Below are 14,759 nucleotides of genomic sequence, written 5' to 3' on the forward strand. Positions count from 1 at the left end.
AACCTCCACTAAAAAATCTCCACTTCCGTTTCTGGTTCCAAATAAACAAAACGCGCGCGTTCCTCAGTGAGTTGTTTATCCAGCTTTAATTCCAAAATCGTGCGAGACCAATTCTAACAGGTCACCGGCCCAGATTTTAGAGTTCGAAACGTTTCGAGTGTGCTTAGTATTTTTGTTCGGCAAATAATTATTCCGCGGGGAAAACAGAAAATAAACGCGAGTTGCAATAAAGCATCGAGCGGTCACGTGACCAAACGCGAATTGTACATTAACGTAACGAACACCAATCAGAGTGATCAAAACAACAAAATGTCGGTCGGGAGTGAATTCGGCGTGAGCTGATGTCAAGTGACGTTTTATGTTATGACGATGATGTTTTGTGAATAGAAAAACTGAAAGATGTTGCTAATTACCACCACTGGACATTCTCGATGAGAGTACGTTTATTTTACAACGGAATGTCAGCTGTCGGGTGTCGAGTGTCCAGCAAAAAACAGTGTATGATTAAAGGCGAGATGCAGCTTACAGGTACAGACTTGAACGTGAATAATTATAGACTCCATTTTCACATCTTCTTCAACAGCGAGGCAAACATTTGCAAAGCTCTTTATCTATTTTCACGTTGTAACGTGAAACTGTATAAACCGACGAGAAACGAATACCGAAAATTTTTCATTGTTTGATTCGGGAAAAGAAATTCGAGAAAAATTAAATTAAATTTGTCCTTAAGATTGTGTTCTCAGCTGTGAAAAGAACTCAATAATAATTTCAATAAATTTGTCATTTAATAAGTTTTGTGATATTGTTAATAGATGGTTTCTCTCGGTCATAAACTTTTTTCACTAGAAGTCTCTATAGGTTTTTTTATTGAGATTAAATGCCAGCCATGTGTGTAACTTTATTCCAAAATTTTCAAGCCAATCTTTTGTGATGGTGGCGTTGGCTTGTTGGAAAACTACCTCTTTGTCTGTTATTACAGTAATAAAAGGGAGTAAATGCTCATGTGACATATCCTTATACCTTGCTGCTTCAGTCTGCCATTTATGAAAACAATTTCTCTCTTCTTCTCTCTAAAACATTTCTGAAATATGGCCCACACTGTGGGATTTTCACGACATGATTCTTTTTTCTTTTCTTAAATCGTATCAATAAAAGTGGAAATTGTTCAGATCTAATAAGCGAAACCTTTTTTTGTTGCTCTCAATCAGTGGCTCCCAACCTTTTTTTAGCCCCACCTAGGCATCTCTAAAATTCTGATGCCCTTACTCTTGTGACACATAATTCTTATTATTCAAAAAGTGAATTTTTGACGTAAAGGAAGCCTAAAAGACTATTAATTAGGAAGCAATTCGTGGTGCATTGCACAATCCGCAAAAGTTAAATTTTCATTTAAAGAAACACAACAAATTCACTGTTAATAACTTATTCTCGAGTTGATCCCCTAGAAAATCAAATTGCACCCCTATAGCAATTGGGAACCAAGGCTCTAGATTATGTTTCCAGATATATTTGTATCTGTATTTGAGCATTATACAGTACATTGTATATTTGAATATTTTTCTATACTATAATACTATATAATATATATTATAATATAATATATTACAATACTATTATTTTTATTATAATATAATTTTATAATATAGTACAATTTGAATATTTTTTTCATTAGATTATCTGACAAAAGATACGATCTTTTTAGGTTGCTTTATTGAATCCAAATGAAATACAAATTCAATGAACTTTTGGGTGTACGGTTTCAAGTGACAGTCATTGTATTTAACCCATTTATCAAATAACTTTTAAATTTCCCTTTCAAAAGAAAAAAATAGCAGTTATTTTGATGTTGAAAATTCAATCATGATTTTTTTCAATTTCAGGTACGTATTGACCAGATGGTGCCGAAGTAACTGGCAACCCGAAAGTGATAAAGGTAGATATTGCTAATTTGAGAAATATGTGTATCAATTTGTTTGTTGCCTCTGCTGAATGTGATTATTTTACTGCATTTTCCTCGTTGAAAAAGAGCACAACTGTACCAATGATAATGAAAAACTATTGACAATTTAAACTGATATAACTAATGTTACAAGTTCAGTAAAATGATGAAATAAAACAAATTTTAAGGGCTCGTCGTAAAGAGAAAATTTCAACCATAGTGGTCTTGGGCATAAAGAAATATTTTTCAACGTTTTTACACGCACGTGAAATTTTACAATTTTCGTGAAACTCACTTTCCCATCTGCTACGTAAAATCATCTTTGAAAAGAAGAGAACTTCACTTCAAACAAAAATCCGCAAAAATAAAAACTTAAAATCGCCACAAGTCATATGATTGATTTTCCTCTTTTCTTTTACCAAATTAAATTTCATCATTATCATTGGTGCAGTTGTGTCTTCCATTTATGGCATAAATTTCGGCCAGATCGGCCGAGATTATGCCACTGCAACTATGCGACATCCATTTACATTTCGCGATTATGTATATTGATCTCGAAATGATACTTGGCACGCGGGATGGAGCGTAGAATGGCGGAGAGCCGTATTTGCCGATTCGAACAATTACCGGCCCGATATTAACATTGATACGGATTTTACGTTAATATTAACGTAGGAACGTAGCTGAGCGTTTCGCGAGATTGGCATTATAACGTTGCGCTGCGTCGAATGGCTAATTTGCGCGTCTGCTAATGCGATTGTCAAAAGTTATTTATAACGGTGCTTAATAATAAGATCGTTGAGCAACTGACGTGTGTCGCGTGGAGCTGCGTTTATATCAGAACCAATACTTTTAGAAATCCTAGTAATAGTTTAAATAGTATAAATGATCCGTGAAATAGCCAGGCAAAAAAAAAAATTACGCGGGTATCTTACAGTTATTATTATTTGAATCGTCGAATACCCGGGCACTCGATACGATATTTCGAGCAATATTGATGTTTTCGTGACGGAGTATAATTTATGTCCATTAGAATGATGGAGAAAGAAAATACCCGAGATTAAAAATGTGAAATTTGTTAAAAAGAATATTTATGTATATCAGTGACATCTGCTTGCTCTGAAAGAGTATTATTTACAATTAGTTCAAGACGGACGAGTCCCATACTACTGGAACATTTATTAACATTTTTATACAAAGACATCTGATTTAAAACAATTGCTTTATTATTCATCGCTAAAATAAGAATTATATTATAGACATCCGAGTGATATGAGTAGAAATAATAGATACGATAGTTATAGTTTCAGCTATCTCATAAGTAACAACTCTAGTTGATACTCTAGTAACAGACAATGTCGATGAATCCTCCGTAGATCACTGTTGCAATCTGTAAAATGTAATTCCAAGTATTTTTAAATTAGTAATTATCAATTATTAATTTAATTAATTCAATTTAATTTACTGTAATTACGTGTATATTATATATATTAACGTTTAGTCTACGAGTTAGGAGAATATCGAGTTTTCAAGTTTCTTTTAAACGCGTTGTGCAAAAGATGCGCAGTACAATTGAAGATTTTTCATGTGCACACAGCTTTTCCGTGGAAATTAACACTGCAGCATGAATTTATGCCATTATGCAACCTTGGAAAAAATTTTTACGACCGCCGAGTTTGCCACCGATCGATTGAAAAATTAATTGATTTAATCGACAAATAAAAATCGTCGATCGTTAATTAAGGGAAATTAGTCGTAGAAAAACCGTGCCAGTTGAAAGATTTAATTGGTGAATAAAAATCGTCGATCGTTAATTGAATTAGTCGCGGAGAAACCGTGCCAGTTGAAAGAAAAAACTGTTCGGAAAATGAATGGAAAAAAATGAGTTTAGAAGCCTGAATTTGGAGCATCGTCGATAATAATCAGATTAGATTAGAATTTTTGTTGGTCCCGTTTGCGGTGCTTGACGAGCAGTCGCGTGATCGATACGTATCGATAAATTTATTGATCTTTCTCTATTGTTCATTGACCAACTCTTCGTTGTTTCGCATTCACTCTACAACTGGCTTTCCACTATTTAAATAATCGACTGTAGTCGAAACGACCAGGTCGTTTAGCCAAAAATAGACGAATGGCCTACTTCTCGTTGAATGATCAGAAGCACTGGATATTGTTTATACATGTCGGTAGTTCCAAAACCATTTTTTACCCTATATCTATCTATCATACGTTGCCGATCGAAACATTGAGATCACTACACAGCGTGTCTCAATCAATTGTGATCCCCGAATATCTTTCTTTAATTTAAAAATGTATGTAAAAAATATTTAAATAATTTGAATGGCCAATATTTTGTAGGAGTTGTTTCTTTTTCTCCAAAGTTTTTAAGATCGTCGATGTTGTATTTTGTAGAATTTTCGCAGTCGTGGAAAATGTTAAAATTGTTGAAGATTTTGGAATTGCATTTATAACAATGAGAAAAATGTGTAGCGTATTTTCAATAATATTTGCTAGGCGAAATTTCATTTTCCGTCGAGATTTCATCCTTTATATGTTCCTAATTATCGTCTCTGAAGATCGATTATGTTGTTAAGATTTCAAAGAACTTACGTAAATGTCCGCAGTCCAATGGCAGGTGACTATAAGGAAGAGCGTCCTATGTCAAAGTATCAAGAAATTTGCATTCACGTGCCAATCAAATATGGAATATTGGACTATGTATTTATCGCGAAAAGTGCACGAAGATACGAAGCCGAATGTTTTATTCATACGCTTCAAGTTGACGATCGAAGAGTATGATTATTCATATCATTCCTTTGTGTCTTCTTTTTATTTTCCGTATTTGTCGATTTGCGTTCAAATTATAACTCGCGTTGCCTAAAAGAGAACGATCGTAGTTACAGTTTAGACTCTTTTTTTTTTTTTTTTTTCATTTGTATTTTACCAGGCGATGCAGTTTTACTTTTTCAACTGAGAATAATGAACGTTATAAATATACATACATAGAGGAAGAGAAGCAATATTATACAAAATCGTGTTTTTATATACTGTGATGACAAAAATTCATTTACTAATGCCGAGAAGAATGTTAAACGAGAATGGAAGTGTGCATTTTTTCCTACAATCGCAGAAACACGTGTCCAATAATTGTCGAACATATTGATTTAATGTAATTGTACGTATTACAAATACTTTCGTGATCTCTACAAAATGTATACACGCGCTACAAGTCTTTCGCGGTTGCTTCATATATTCTCAAACTTATTTCAAACCTGACCTGATGTAATTACGATAGTCTGTTCTCGTTGCAACATCAACTCGAGGAAGGTTTTACCTTCAACTTGGCGAAAAATACCGAGCCAGGTTGACGTAGTTTGATAAGGTTTGAAGAAAAAAAAAAAAAAGTATAGAAACCCCGTGAAAATTCATAATAGTAATTCGAGGAGGAACTTTATTAAGAAATAAAGGAAGAATAAATTGATGTAGATGTAAATTCATTCGGACATAAATTCTTTGCGTAACACCAATTCAATTCCAATCGGATAACAGTTTGAAGTAAAACGTGAATTCTCACACTCAGCTACAGTCGTTCGTATTTTATATCTCGGTACGATCTTTTTTTTTTGTTTAATCAATTTTATTGCATTATTTTCGGCGACTGGCACGCAGTTGGCTAAAAAAGCGAAATGCAGCGAAGCAGAATTGTCCGCGTGCAGTTGTGCGACTCAACTTTGTTCCCTAGCGAGTTTAAATTAAGTCGGCTTTGTTGCTATCGCTGCCGTGTATGTACGTGCACGCGTGTATTATCTTCGGGCTGAACTTTGAACCTCGCACCGTGAAACTTACATGCAGATTAAATTATACGCCGGTTCATAAACACAGTGGCGAGGTTTGGATACTGCAACGTGTCGTATGTGTATCGAAGTTTGTGCCAAACGTGGTAGAAAATATTACAACGAGAGAATCTGGCTCGATGTATGAATCATATTGCTGAAATTCAATCGTAAGCGATTAATCGATCGATCAGAAATCTTCATTTTTACGTATTTATTCCTACTAGATGTGACGATAAAAATATTTAATAACATTATTCGTTTACTAATTACAAGAGAGATCGTTTATCGTCGGGGAATATAAATCTTATCTTTACTTCATTTATTTCTGCTGAATATCAGTATAAATATTACATCATATTTACCAAAATCAAATTATCCCTTTATTAATTAAGTGTTTTTACTCTTCTTTTCATTGTACGAAAGCATTTCGATATGCAAACTTTATCTTTACATATTTATTTCGGTTAAATATTAGTACAGATACTGCATAGTGTTTACTGAAACTACTGTGTTTATTTTACATTAATTTGTTTAATATTATAATTAATCATTTTACGTTAGTTGCGAGATATCTCACGGTATTTTTCGCTGTACAAAAGTGTCACGGGATATAAATTTTATCTTTGTGTCTATTCGATTGGATTAGATAAATACTTGCTTCTGTTAGATATTCATATAAATATACACATAGTATTTATTCATATGAATTATAAATTTTACCTTTGCTTCTATTTAAATTAAATAAATATTTGCTTCTGTTGGATATTAGCACAAATACCATATGATATTTACCAAAATCAAATTATTCATTTGCTATAGTACGAAATTGTAGCCGGTAAATTACAATGAAATCTTTTTACCATTCGCTGATTATACTAAATTATACGAATAATTTTGTCTATCTCTCAACCAGTTCGAGATAATGCGGTTTTTTGATCGATTCGGTCATTTCGCCAAATAAGAACAACCGAAGGCTGCGTTCACACGATTTTGCCAATAGTCCATCTCTCACGTGCTTATTTCTTTTTTCTTTTTTTTTTCTACTTTATTGCAGTAACTCACGATAAATAAACTGCTGACTATTTAGAAAAAAATATCAACTCTGCTCTCATCAACGTGTTTTACATGATCGTTTCTTTTTATACAGTGCGTCAGACGATTGGAAATCAATGTAAATAATAAACTATAAATATACACGTACGGTTGAACTTCGTCTTTGATGAGTAGCAATTAAATTCTGCCAAGTGTATATTTTTGTTCTGTTGTTATTCGCGCGATTTCCAGGATTAGAATCGTGTGTGACGAATAGTTGTCAAATTTTATGAAATTTTGTACGGATTTCAAGTTTCCCTTTTCTTTTTCTTTTTACAGTCGCTCGAGACGGCTATCTTTTTTGACAGAAATTAACATTGATTTCCATTTGGACAGAAACGCGATTGCACAAGCCTATTTATTTCAATTAGTCATCGTTTCAGTTATGGTGATTACGTGGCTATTTATAGCGGTATCACGCGTTATAGAATACGTGTGTTTATACCCTGGTTGTTCTAGTATTAAATTTGACATATTGAACTTGATTCCATCGCTGTTTGAAATCTGATGAATCAGATGTTTTTCAACTTGTTTTTCAACTAATTATCACTGGATTTTTTAGGGTCGGCAAGAAATTTTGAAGTGAGAGATTCCACGGAATATAAAGAAACATGTAAAAATATCCTCGAGCACGGTGCTTTGTTTGACAATTTTCATTCTTCTCTAATTACGAAATTTCTTTTGAAATTTTTCCACGAAAAAAAATCCGCAATTTACTCTGTTGCTAGACAAAAAAACGTTTCGTAATTGCCATGCGACCACGATTTCTTCGATTGTTCGTCTTTATACGAGCCCCTACTTTAATCGAGACCAGGTTTCAAAAATCTACAAATACTACGATTAAATGAAATTTTGGCGTTTGAACGTCTGTTCAATCAACGAACTATTATAGTGGATGAATCATGTGAGAGAGTCGTTGAACTCTTATTACACGAACTCCAAACTCCACGTGCGCGTAACGTTCGTAAAACGGAACTTTTACCGGACTTCAATTTTGATTTCACGAAGTTGTGTACTTGATTGAATAATTAACCAGTCAAATAATGAAATATACATGCGAATTTTGCGTGGCAGGCTATCGGGACGTATTGCGAAACGCGGGAACACGTGATTCTTTCTATCGCCCGTATGATTCTTTTTATTGCTCAATCCCAATGTTCATTTAAATTGTACATTAAATTGTACGCAAGGTTAAGCAAAGTGTCATTCGATCGAAATCTGGATTTTTTTCTTTTCTTTTTGTCTAACAATAGTTGGAAATAACCGACGATTCAAACCAGCCAATCGATCAAATTTCCATCGAAGATATTAAAGTACAAAGAACAGTAAGAGTAATGCAATACGTTTCACGAGAAATCATGTAAATCTCTAAAATGTACTCTGAACGAAATTATAAATCGGTCGTTTTCATAGTTGTTGCGACAAAGTTTGAAAAGCGATATAAAAGGCTCGAACCTAGCTACAAGCGCATCAAAAATCATCACTCGCGTTGATAAAAGATGTATTTCAGTAGACCGACGCTGAACAAGAGATAAGAGGTTGTTAAATTAAATTCATGGATCATCATTCCTGGTTTCTCTGATAAAAACGTTATTACATCATGTTTACGGTAATCGTTGCGCGATAGCAACAAGTTATCTGTTTAGTCTGTAACTTTAATTAGCTTGCAGCAAATTCACTCGAGCAAAAGTTCAAGATTCGATTCATTGAAATTAGCGTTGTACGTAAAGCTCGAGTCTTGGAAGCTTCGAGTCTCAATTTTTTTTTTTTTTTTTTCATCAGTATTATTTAAATGACATGAAACAAATTTCAGATGTTTAGATCTATCGGTGTGTTCGTCTCGAGAAATTTTACTTCTGATCCCTGTTTGCTGTTTGAAACAGTATTTCGTTATAGCTCCCAGCCATTTTGTATGAATTAACCGGTCACGTTTGTTTTCAGCTAATTATTTAACAAATAGAATCTGAAAACCGTGGCTCCTCAAAACTTTGGCGAACGTAATACACGCCGGGCAGTATGGTGATAAAAAAAAAAAGAGTTGCAAGCCCGCATATTTCTCGGGATCGCGTACCACAGAACGTAACTACTCTAAATGCTTCAACGAAGTAACAAAAGTTTCTTCGCAGACTGGCTACACCCACTCTCGCGAGCGAATTAATCGCGTGTCTTAGCTTGTTAATCCATTAGTAGCGGTTCGCAACTCTCTTTCTCTCTCCTATCCCTTGATTAGGCTTGTGAGTAGGCTCCCTCCTCTCGTAAATCATCATCCATCCCTCAAAAAAGTTTTTTTTTTTTAATTTTCCTAGATTAGCTAAATGATCAAAATTAACCTAGTCGACCTAATTATGTAGGCTTTTATTTTTGATCATATGTTTTACAATTTATACAAGTCTTCCAATGTGGCTCATAACAATTTCAATGCTATCCCTGAGCTTGTTTCATGGATGGTCTTTTTAAAATCAGATTCAAATGAAAAGACAGATACAACCTCGAATCAATCATGCTCATTCTTAATACACGAGAGTGTTACTTGAACAAACTCTGTGTTTGTGAAAGATAACAAATATGTTATTGCTTTATCGCAGTTTTTGATACTCCTCTTTTATTGCTGCCCGGATGTCAATGACATTTCTCTTCATGAAATCAGGTTGAATCAGTCGAAAAGTTCAATTACTCTGTCACTTTTTATTTTAACGCCTCTCTCCGGTGTTTTCCGCCGTTACTATTATTTTCTCCTACTCCCAGGGGCACGCGTACCACTTTTTTTCTTCTAATACATTATGATCGTTAGTGGAAAAATATCAATAAATATTTGTATTTATTATCTGAGTATTAATCTCTTGCCACGCACGTCGAGAACTATTTGTTCCAAAATTGTAATATTTTAAGTGTATTTAATTTATTACTTTTCACTTTATTAATTTCTGTCCAGTTCGAAAAGAAAGCATCGAATTATTGTATGACGGTTTGGTCACTCGTTACGGTCCGCAATCAGTTGCCAGCGCAACTACTGGTCAAGTACTACCTTCAATTCGTAGAGTAGAGATTCAAAATTCAAATTCAAATCTTCTCCATTGAAACTATAATCCGTATCACGAGTGCGGCATTACGTGCATTACAAAACAAGGGGATTAATGGGATTCAACCAAGGGATATTTTCGTGTCTACGTTGAAATGGTCACACTTCGGAACGGGTAATTGTTTCTATACGATAACGAGGCATATTGTCACGCACATAATGTCACGTAATAACAGAATATGTCGTCACGCCTACAGTGCATTATATATACGTACGTACATACATACTACCTGATATCACATAATCAGTCGCACGTATAATCGCCACTGTTGCCCAATATTGGATTCTTTCTATGTGCTGGGAGATTTCGTCTCCATTGTCTCCAATTTAAACGTAAATCAGCAAGTGCTTGTTTCAAGCGACTAGGAAGAAAACAGAAAAATCGATATATAGGGTGGGCCAAAAATCACTTTCTACTAAAATAAATCCGTATATAAATTTTTTTTTTTACTATGTATCTTTTTAATTTTTCTTTTACGGATTAAAGTACACAAAAAATCAACAAACAAACATATTTGAATATTATATATATATATTATGTATATGTATATTATAATATATTATTCTGTTTATAAAATAATATTTAATAGTTAAATAATATATTTATATATTTATCCTTCCCTCTCTCTCTCTAATTTATAATAATATTTAATTTTCATATGTTTAATATATAAATTTATATTATTATATAAATATTTATTATATAATGTAAATTTATATATTAAACATATGAAAATTAAATATTATTTTAAAATTAGAAGAGGAGAGAAATAATAATAATAATAATAATAATAATATTCTATATAAAAGTACTTTAACTATTAAATAATTAAATTTATTAATAATAATTATTTATAAAATAAAAATCATATTCATCATCGCGAAACAAGATCATAAATTTAATATAAAATTAACAAAACTAGTGTTCTTTTTATATTTTGACGTTTTGTCAAAAAGAAAAAAAAAAAAAAATAGGCAGGAAGAAGTTTTTGGCCTTTAATGAGAATTTTAGTCCATCCTATACAAAACGTACGTGAATTCTGCTCGTCGCGTTGACGCTGAAAGCGTGCGATTTTATACTGTTCTATAAACTACGGCATTGTGTGCTTTTGTGCAACATCCGTTCATACATCGAGTCATACGGATTATTCGTCGTGTATTGTGTCATTTTTTAACATCGAAGGAAACTGCGCAAATAGAGCCAGTCAATAGTAGAAACAAAATATTGTAGCTGAAGATCGGTATGCATTATGAAAATATTTACAGTGGATGAAGAAGGTATCGACACGCCTAGATTTTTGGCGATATCTTTGTAAAAGCAAGTGATTTATTAGCAAAATTCGTTTTTATAAGCAATCCATTACGTGCAAATGTGACGCCCATAGTAGTAATTTTTAATAACGAGTTATATATAATAGTAGTACAAGACATATAAAGTACAAAAAGTTTTTGTATTATTTTGCATTATTTGCATTATTTTGCATTTAATTTTTAAAATACTTTATAGTATAGTTATAATATAGTTAACTTCTGGTGCTTAAATCTTTTACTTTCTGTGGTGTTTAGTTCACCCTAATTTCATTACTTATTTATTCATTCGTTCGTTGCTCATCTCTGCAATTTCTTTTACTTTCAACTTTTCAGAATTACAACCATCGAATATCACGCTGGAATTGCGTACAGATTTTACCAATGAAACAGCTTACTAGTTATAGCATCATCGCGAAATTGAATAACGACCCGTGAATAGTAATTTCAGCAGACGTGTAACATACGTTCTCATCTAAAATTCGATAACTTTGGTATATATATTACTCGTGCAAATAAAAATGGCGGATTAGGTGAACTTTGTGAAAGATATATGAATCTCGTTGGCAACTGTGATTATATAAATCGGCCTCAATTAGCACCGTAATAGTTCGTGAAACTGTGTAATCTTGTTTGCCTGTTTGAAATTCACTGTGAATTATTATTATAATTAATATACATATATTATATTTTATATTATATTATTTATTATTTATATATAATCCTTGCCTAGGCGGCTTAGGATGGCTTCCGGTTTACCATGAGTTTACATCTTTCTTATTTTCTACTTCTATAGCTATTATATTATATATATTATATTATATATTATATAATCTATAATATATTATATTATAATATATATTCTATAGCTAATTATATTATAATATAATATATTCTATAGCTAATTATATTATATATAATATATTCTATAGCTAATTATATTATATATATTATATTGCTATATATGCATATATCAATGGATCTAACCTTTGAGATGCCTGAAATTAATAATCATTTTGAAACATCTGAACCAGAGTAAATAACGATTAATTGTCGCAAAATTTTACAAAATTTTACGTGTAATAATAATAAATATAATACGGTGTATAATACAATATAATAATGCGCGAGAATGTCTCAGACATTCAACCCTCTCTTATTGTTGGTACTTCACAATTTTTCTTTAGGAAGTAAACTCTTAACCCACCCTGTACAATCTAATCTAAAGTTATTCTGAAACAAAAGTTTTATTGCACGCGTGTGACAATAAAACTTGAACAAACAAACAAAGTATAACGACGTAAAAATTAATGTGAAACACTGTTTAACGCTAAAGGTTAAATTTAAATACACACACACACACACACACACGTTCATCTGTAACTCGTTTTTCACCCTGCTCTTGTAATACACGTTCACGCAATAATTATGACAATTTGTGGGAGCGACAGTTGCAACAAAACGATTCACAACATTCACTGAAACGTTCGCGGTGGGAAAGAGTCAGCCAAAAAGCGTTCAGTTTAATTTTTAAACTTGAATGTCGCTCGATCTTCGACGAGGTCGTGATAATAAATCGCGTTACGTCGTTCCCTTGAGTCACTCGCAAGGCGGATTTGATTTGCAAAAGGGGTGAACTCGACCGGTGTGAAAGGGTCAAATTTGATTAGCAAGGTGAATACGACTGGCGAAAAGGATTAATTTGCAGTGAATTTTCGAGCGCGAGAACCTGCAAATCCGCCCTCCGTTCGCACGAGTTCAAACGTTCACGTTGTCGAACGTTTCAAGGGCGCTCGACGGTACCTCGATCACTCCATTATCTCGATTAAAATAGTTAATGCGATTTCTGGCGTTTCGACACCGAGATAGAAAGTTTTAGATGTGTGGCACGCTCGAAATTCCCAAGCGGGAAGACCTCGAGAAGAAAGGAGAGAGTGTGTGTGTGTGTGTGTGTGTGTGGCAAGGGTATTCATCGCGGCATGATTAATCGATTTACTCGCGAATTCATTTAACAACGGATCGACAGACAAGAAGACGGACGTATTTCTCTCGGCCATTTTCTTCTCCCCGTCGATTTCATTCGACGTTGGTTCTCGCGAGGTTTCTTCCGCTCGTCAGCTCCCTTGCGCAAATGATTTGCCAGAAGCTAGAGAAAATGACGCAGTGCAGTCGTACGGCGTGGATGTTTTCGACGGAGGCAGGAATTTTGACGTAAATGGGTAAATATTCGTTTTGCGCGAGTACTGCAGGGAGAGTAAGGTGTTTGTAAAGTGTTAGAACCGAATGTATAGAGGCACAGGGGAGAGAAGTTACAAAATTAATAAGATGGAACGACATTAACAGTAATCAAAGGAATATGGAATGTAAAGTAAACGGAACGAGCTGTGGAGAAATATGAAAATATGGAGCAAACGAATATAATATACGAAATGTAAAAAAATACAAAATGAACAGAAATGTGAAAGTTATTATAATAATGCAAGCACATACTCATAAATATTCGAATAGCTACAGTAATTGCAAAACTATCGCCTCGTATGCTAGCACAATACACGCGAAATAAATGCTTCGTTTTTTTCACCTACGTAACAAATTTCAATTTAAATCAGACAGTTTCGTCGTAAAGCAACGGTCTTGCAAACACTAACTCTAAAGAGGTTAGAGAAAGTCTAATTTGTTGCTTTCGATCATTCGCTGAGAATTCTATTTAGCGGATCGAAGCGTGCAAATCTGGTGAAATCGGGCAGTGAACGAGACAGCTGAGCTTGCCTAAAGTTTATCTAGTTCTTAAAGTTTTATTTGCGAAATATATAAAGTCAGTAGAGGAGGGAGTGGTAGCACGGTTTGTGAAATCTTTCTCCTGGAAAGTCGGTGAAATTTTATTATTTTAAATTTCGGCCTGAAACTTGGAGGAAAGGAAAAACTCCTCATAAATTATTAAAATGAACGAGAGTTAATTTTATTACGTACGTAGAAGTTTCCCCTTCGCGGCACTATCGTGTATTTGAACAAGATGTAAAACATCTTTATGTGGCGTGAAGATAAGCATTCTCTCCTCGCATTTACGTCATGATATCATTCGATAACGTTCCATTATTTACGAAAGAATATTCCGTCGCTTTTTTCTAATAACATCCCGCGAATAAATTGACATGTAATATCAGGTTTCCTAATAAGTTTGTTCGCACTGTCAGCGAATGAAATTAACGTGTATTATACGGTTGATTATTCGTTCACAAATGAATTAAATTTCTCTAAATTAAATAAGTCTCTTTAGTGAATTAAATTTCTCTTAATTAAATAAGTCTCTTTTTATCGAAAAATTACACGCGTGTAGAATGTGTGTTTCTACGTTTTTTCGATTTATTGTATTTCGACCAAGATTGAACTTGAAATTAATCAAGAGGGACGTTACTTGAAATTTAATATCGTTAAAAATTCAATAAAAAAATTCGCACAAGCGAAAGTAATAAATGATTTAGTTCCTCTTAATACTTTGGAAATT

At 33.4% G+C, this 14,759-nt stretch overlaps 1 protein-coding gene across 1 annotated transcript in view; it reads left to right on the forward strand.

Annotated features, from left to right (window-relative positions):
* The first annotated feature begins 217 nt into the window (after positions 1–217).
* Positions 218–14,759, forward strand: part of LOC122528555 — a 48,815-nt gene continuing 34,273 nt past the window's right edge. The window contains exon 1 of the mRNA XM_043653825.1: positions 218–528. Coding sequence (XP_043509760.1) covers positions 432–528 — 97 coding nt within the window. The 5' untranslated portion in view covers positions 218–431. The remainder of the gene's footprint in view (positions 529–14,759) is intronic.

The sequence above is a fragment of the Frieseomelitta varia genome, unplaced genomic scaffold, assembly GCF_011392965.1.
Source record: "Frieseomelitta varia isolate USP_RPSP 00005682 unplaced genomic scaffold, Fvar_1.2 scaffold_116, whole genome shotgun sequence".
In the NCBI taxonomy this organism is placed as follows: Eukaryota; Metazoa; Arthropoda; class Insecta; order Hymenoptera; family Apidae; genus Frieseomelitta; species Frieseomelitta varia.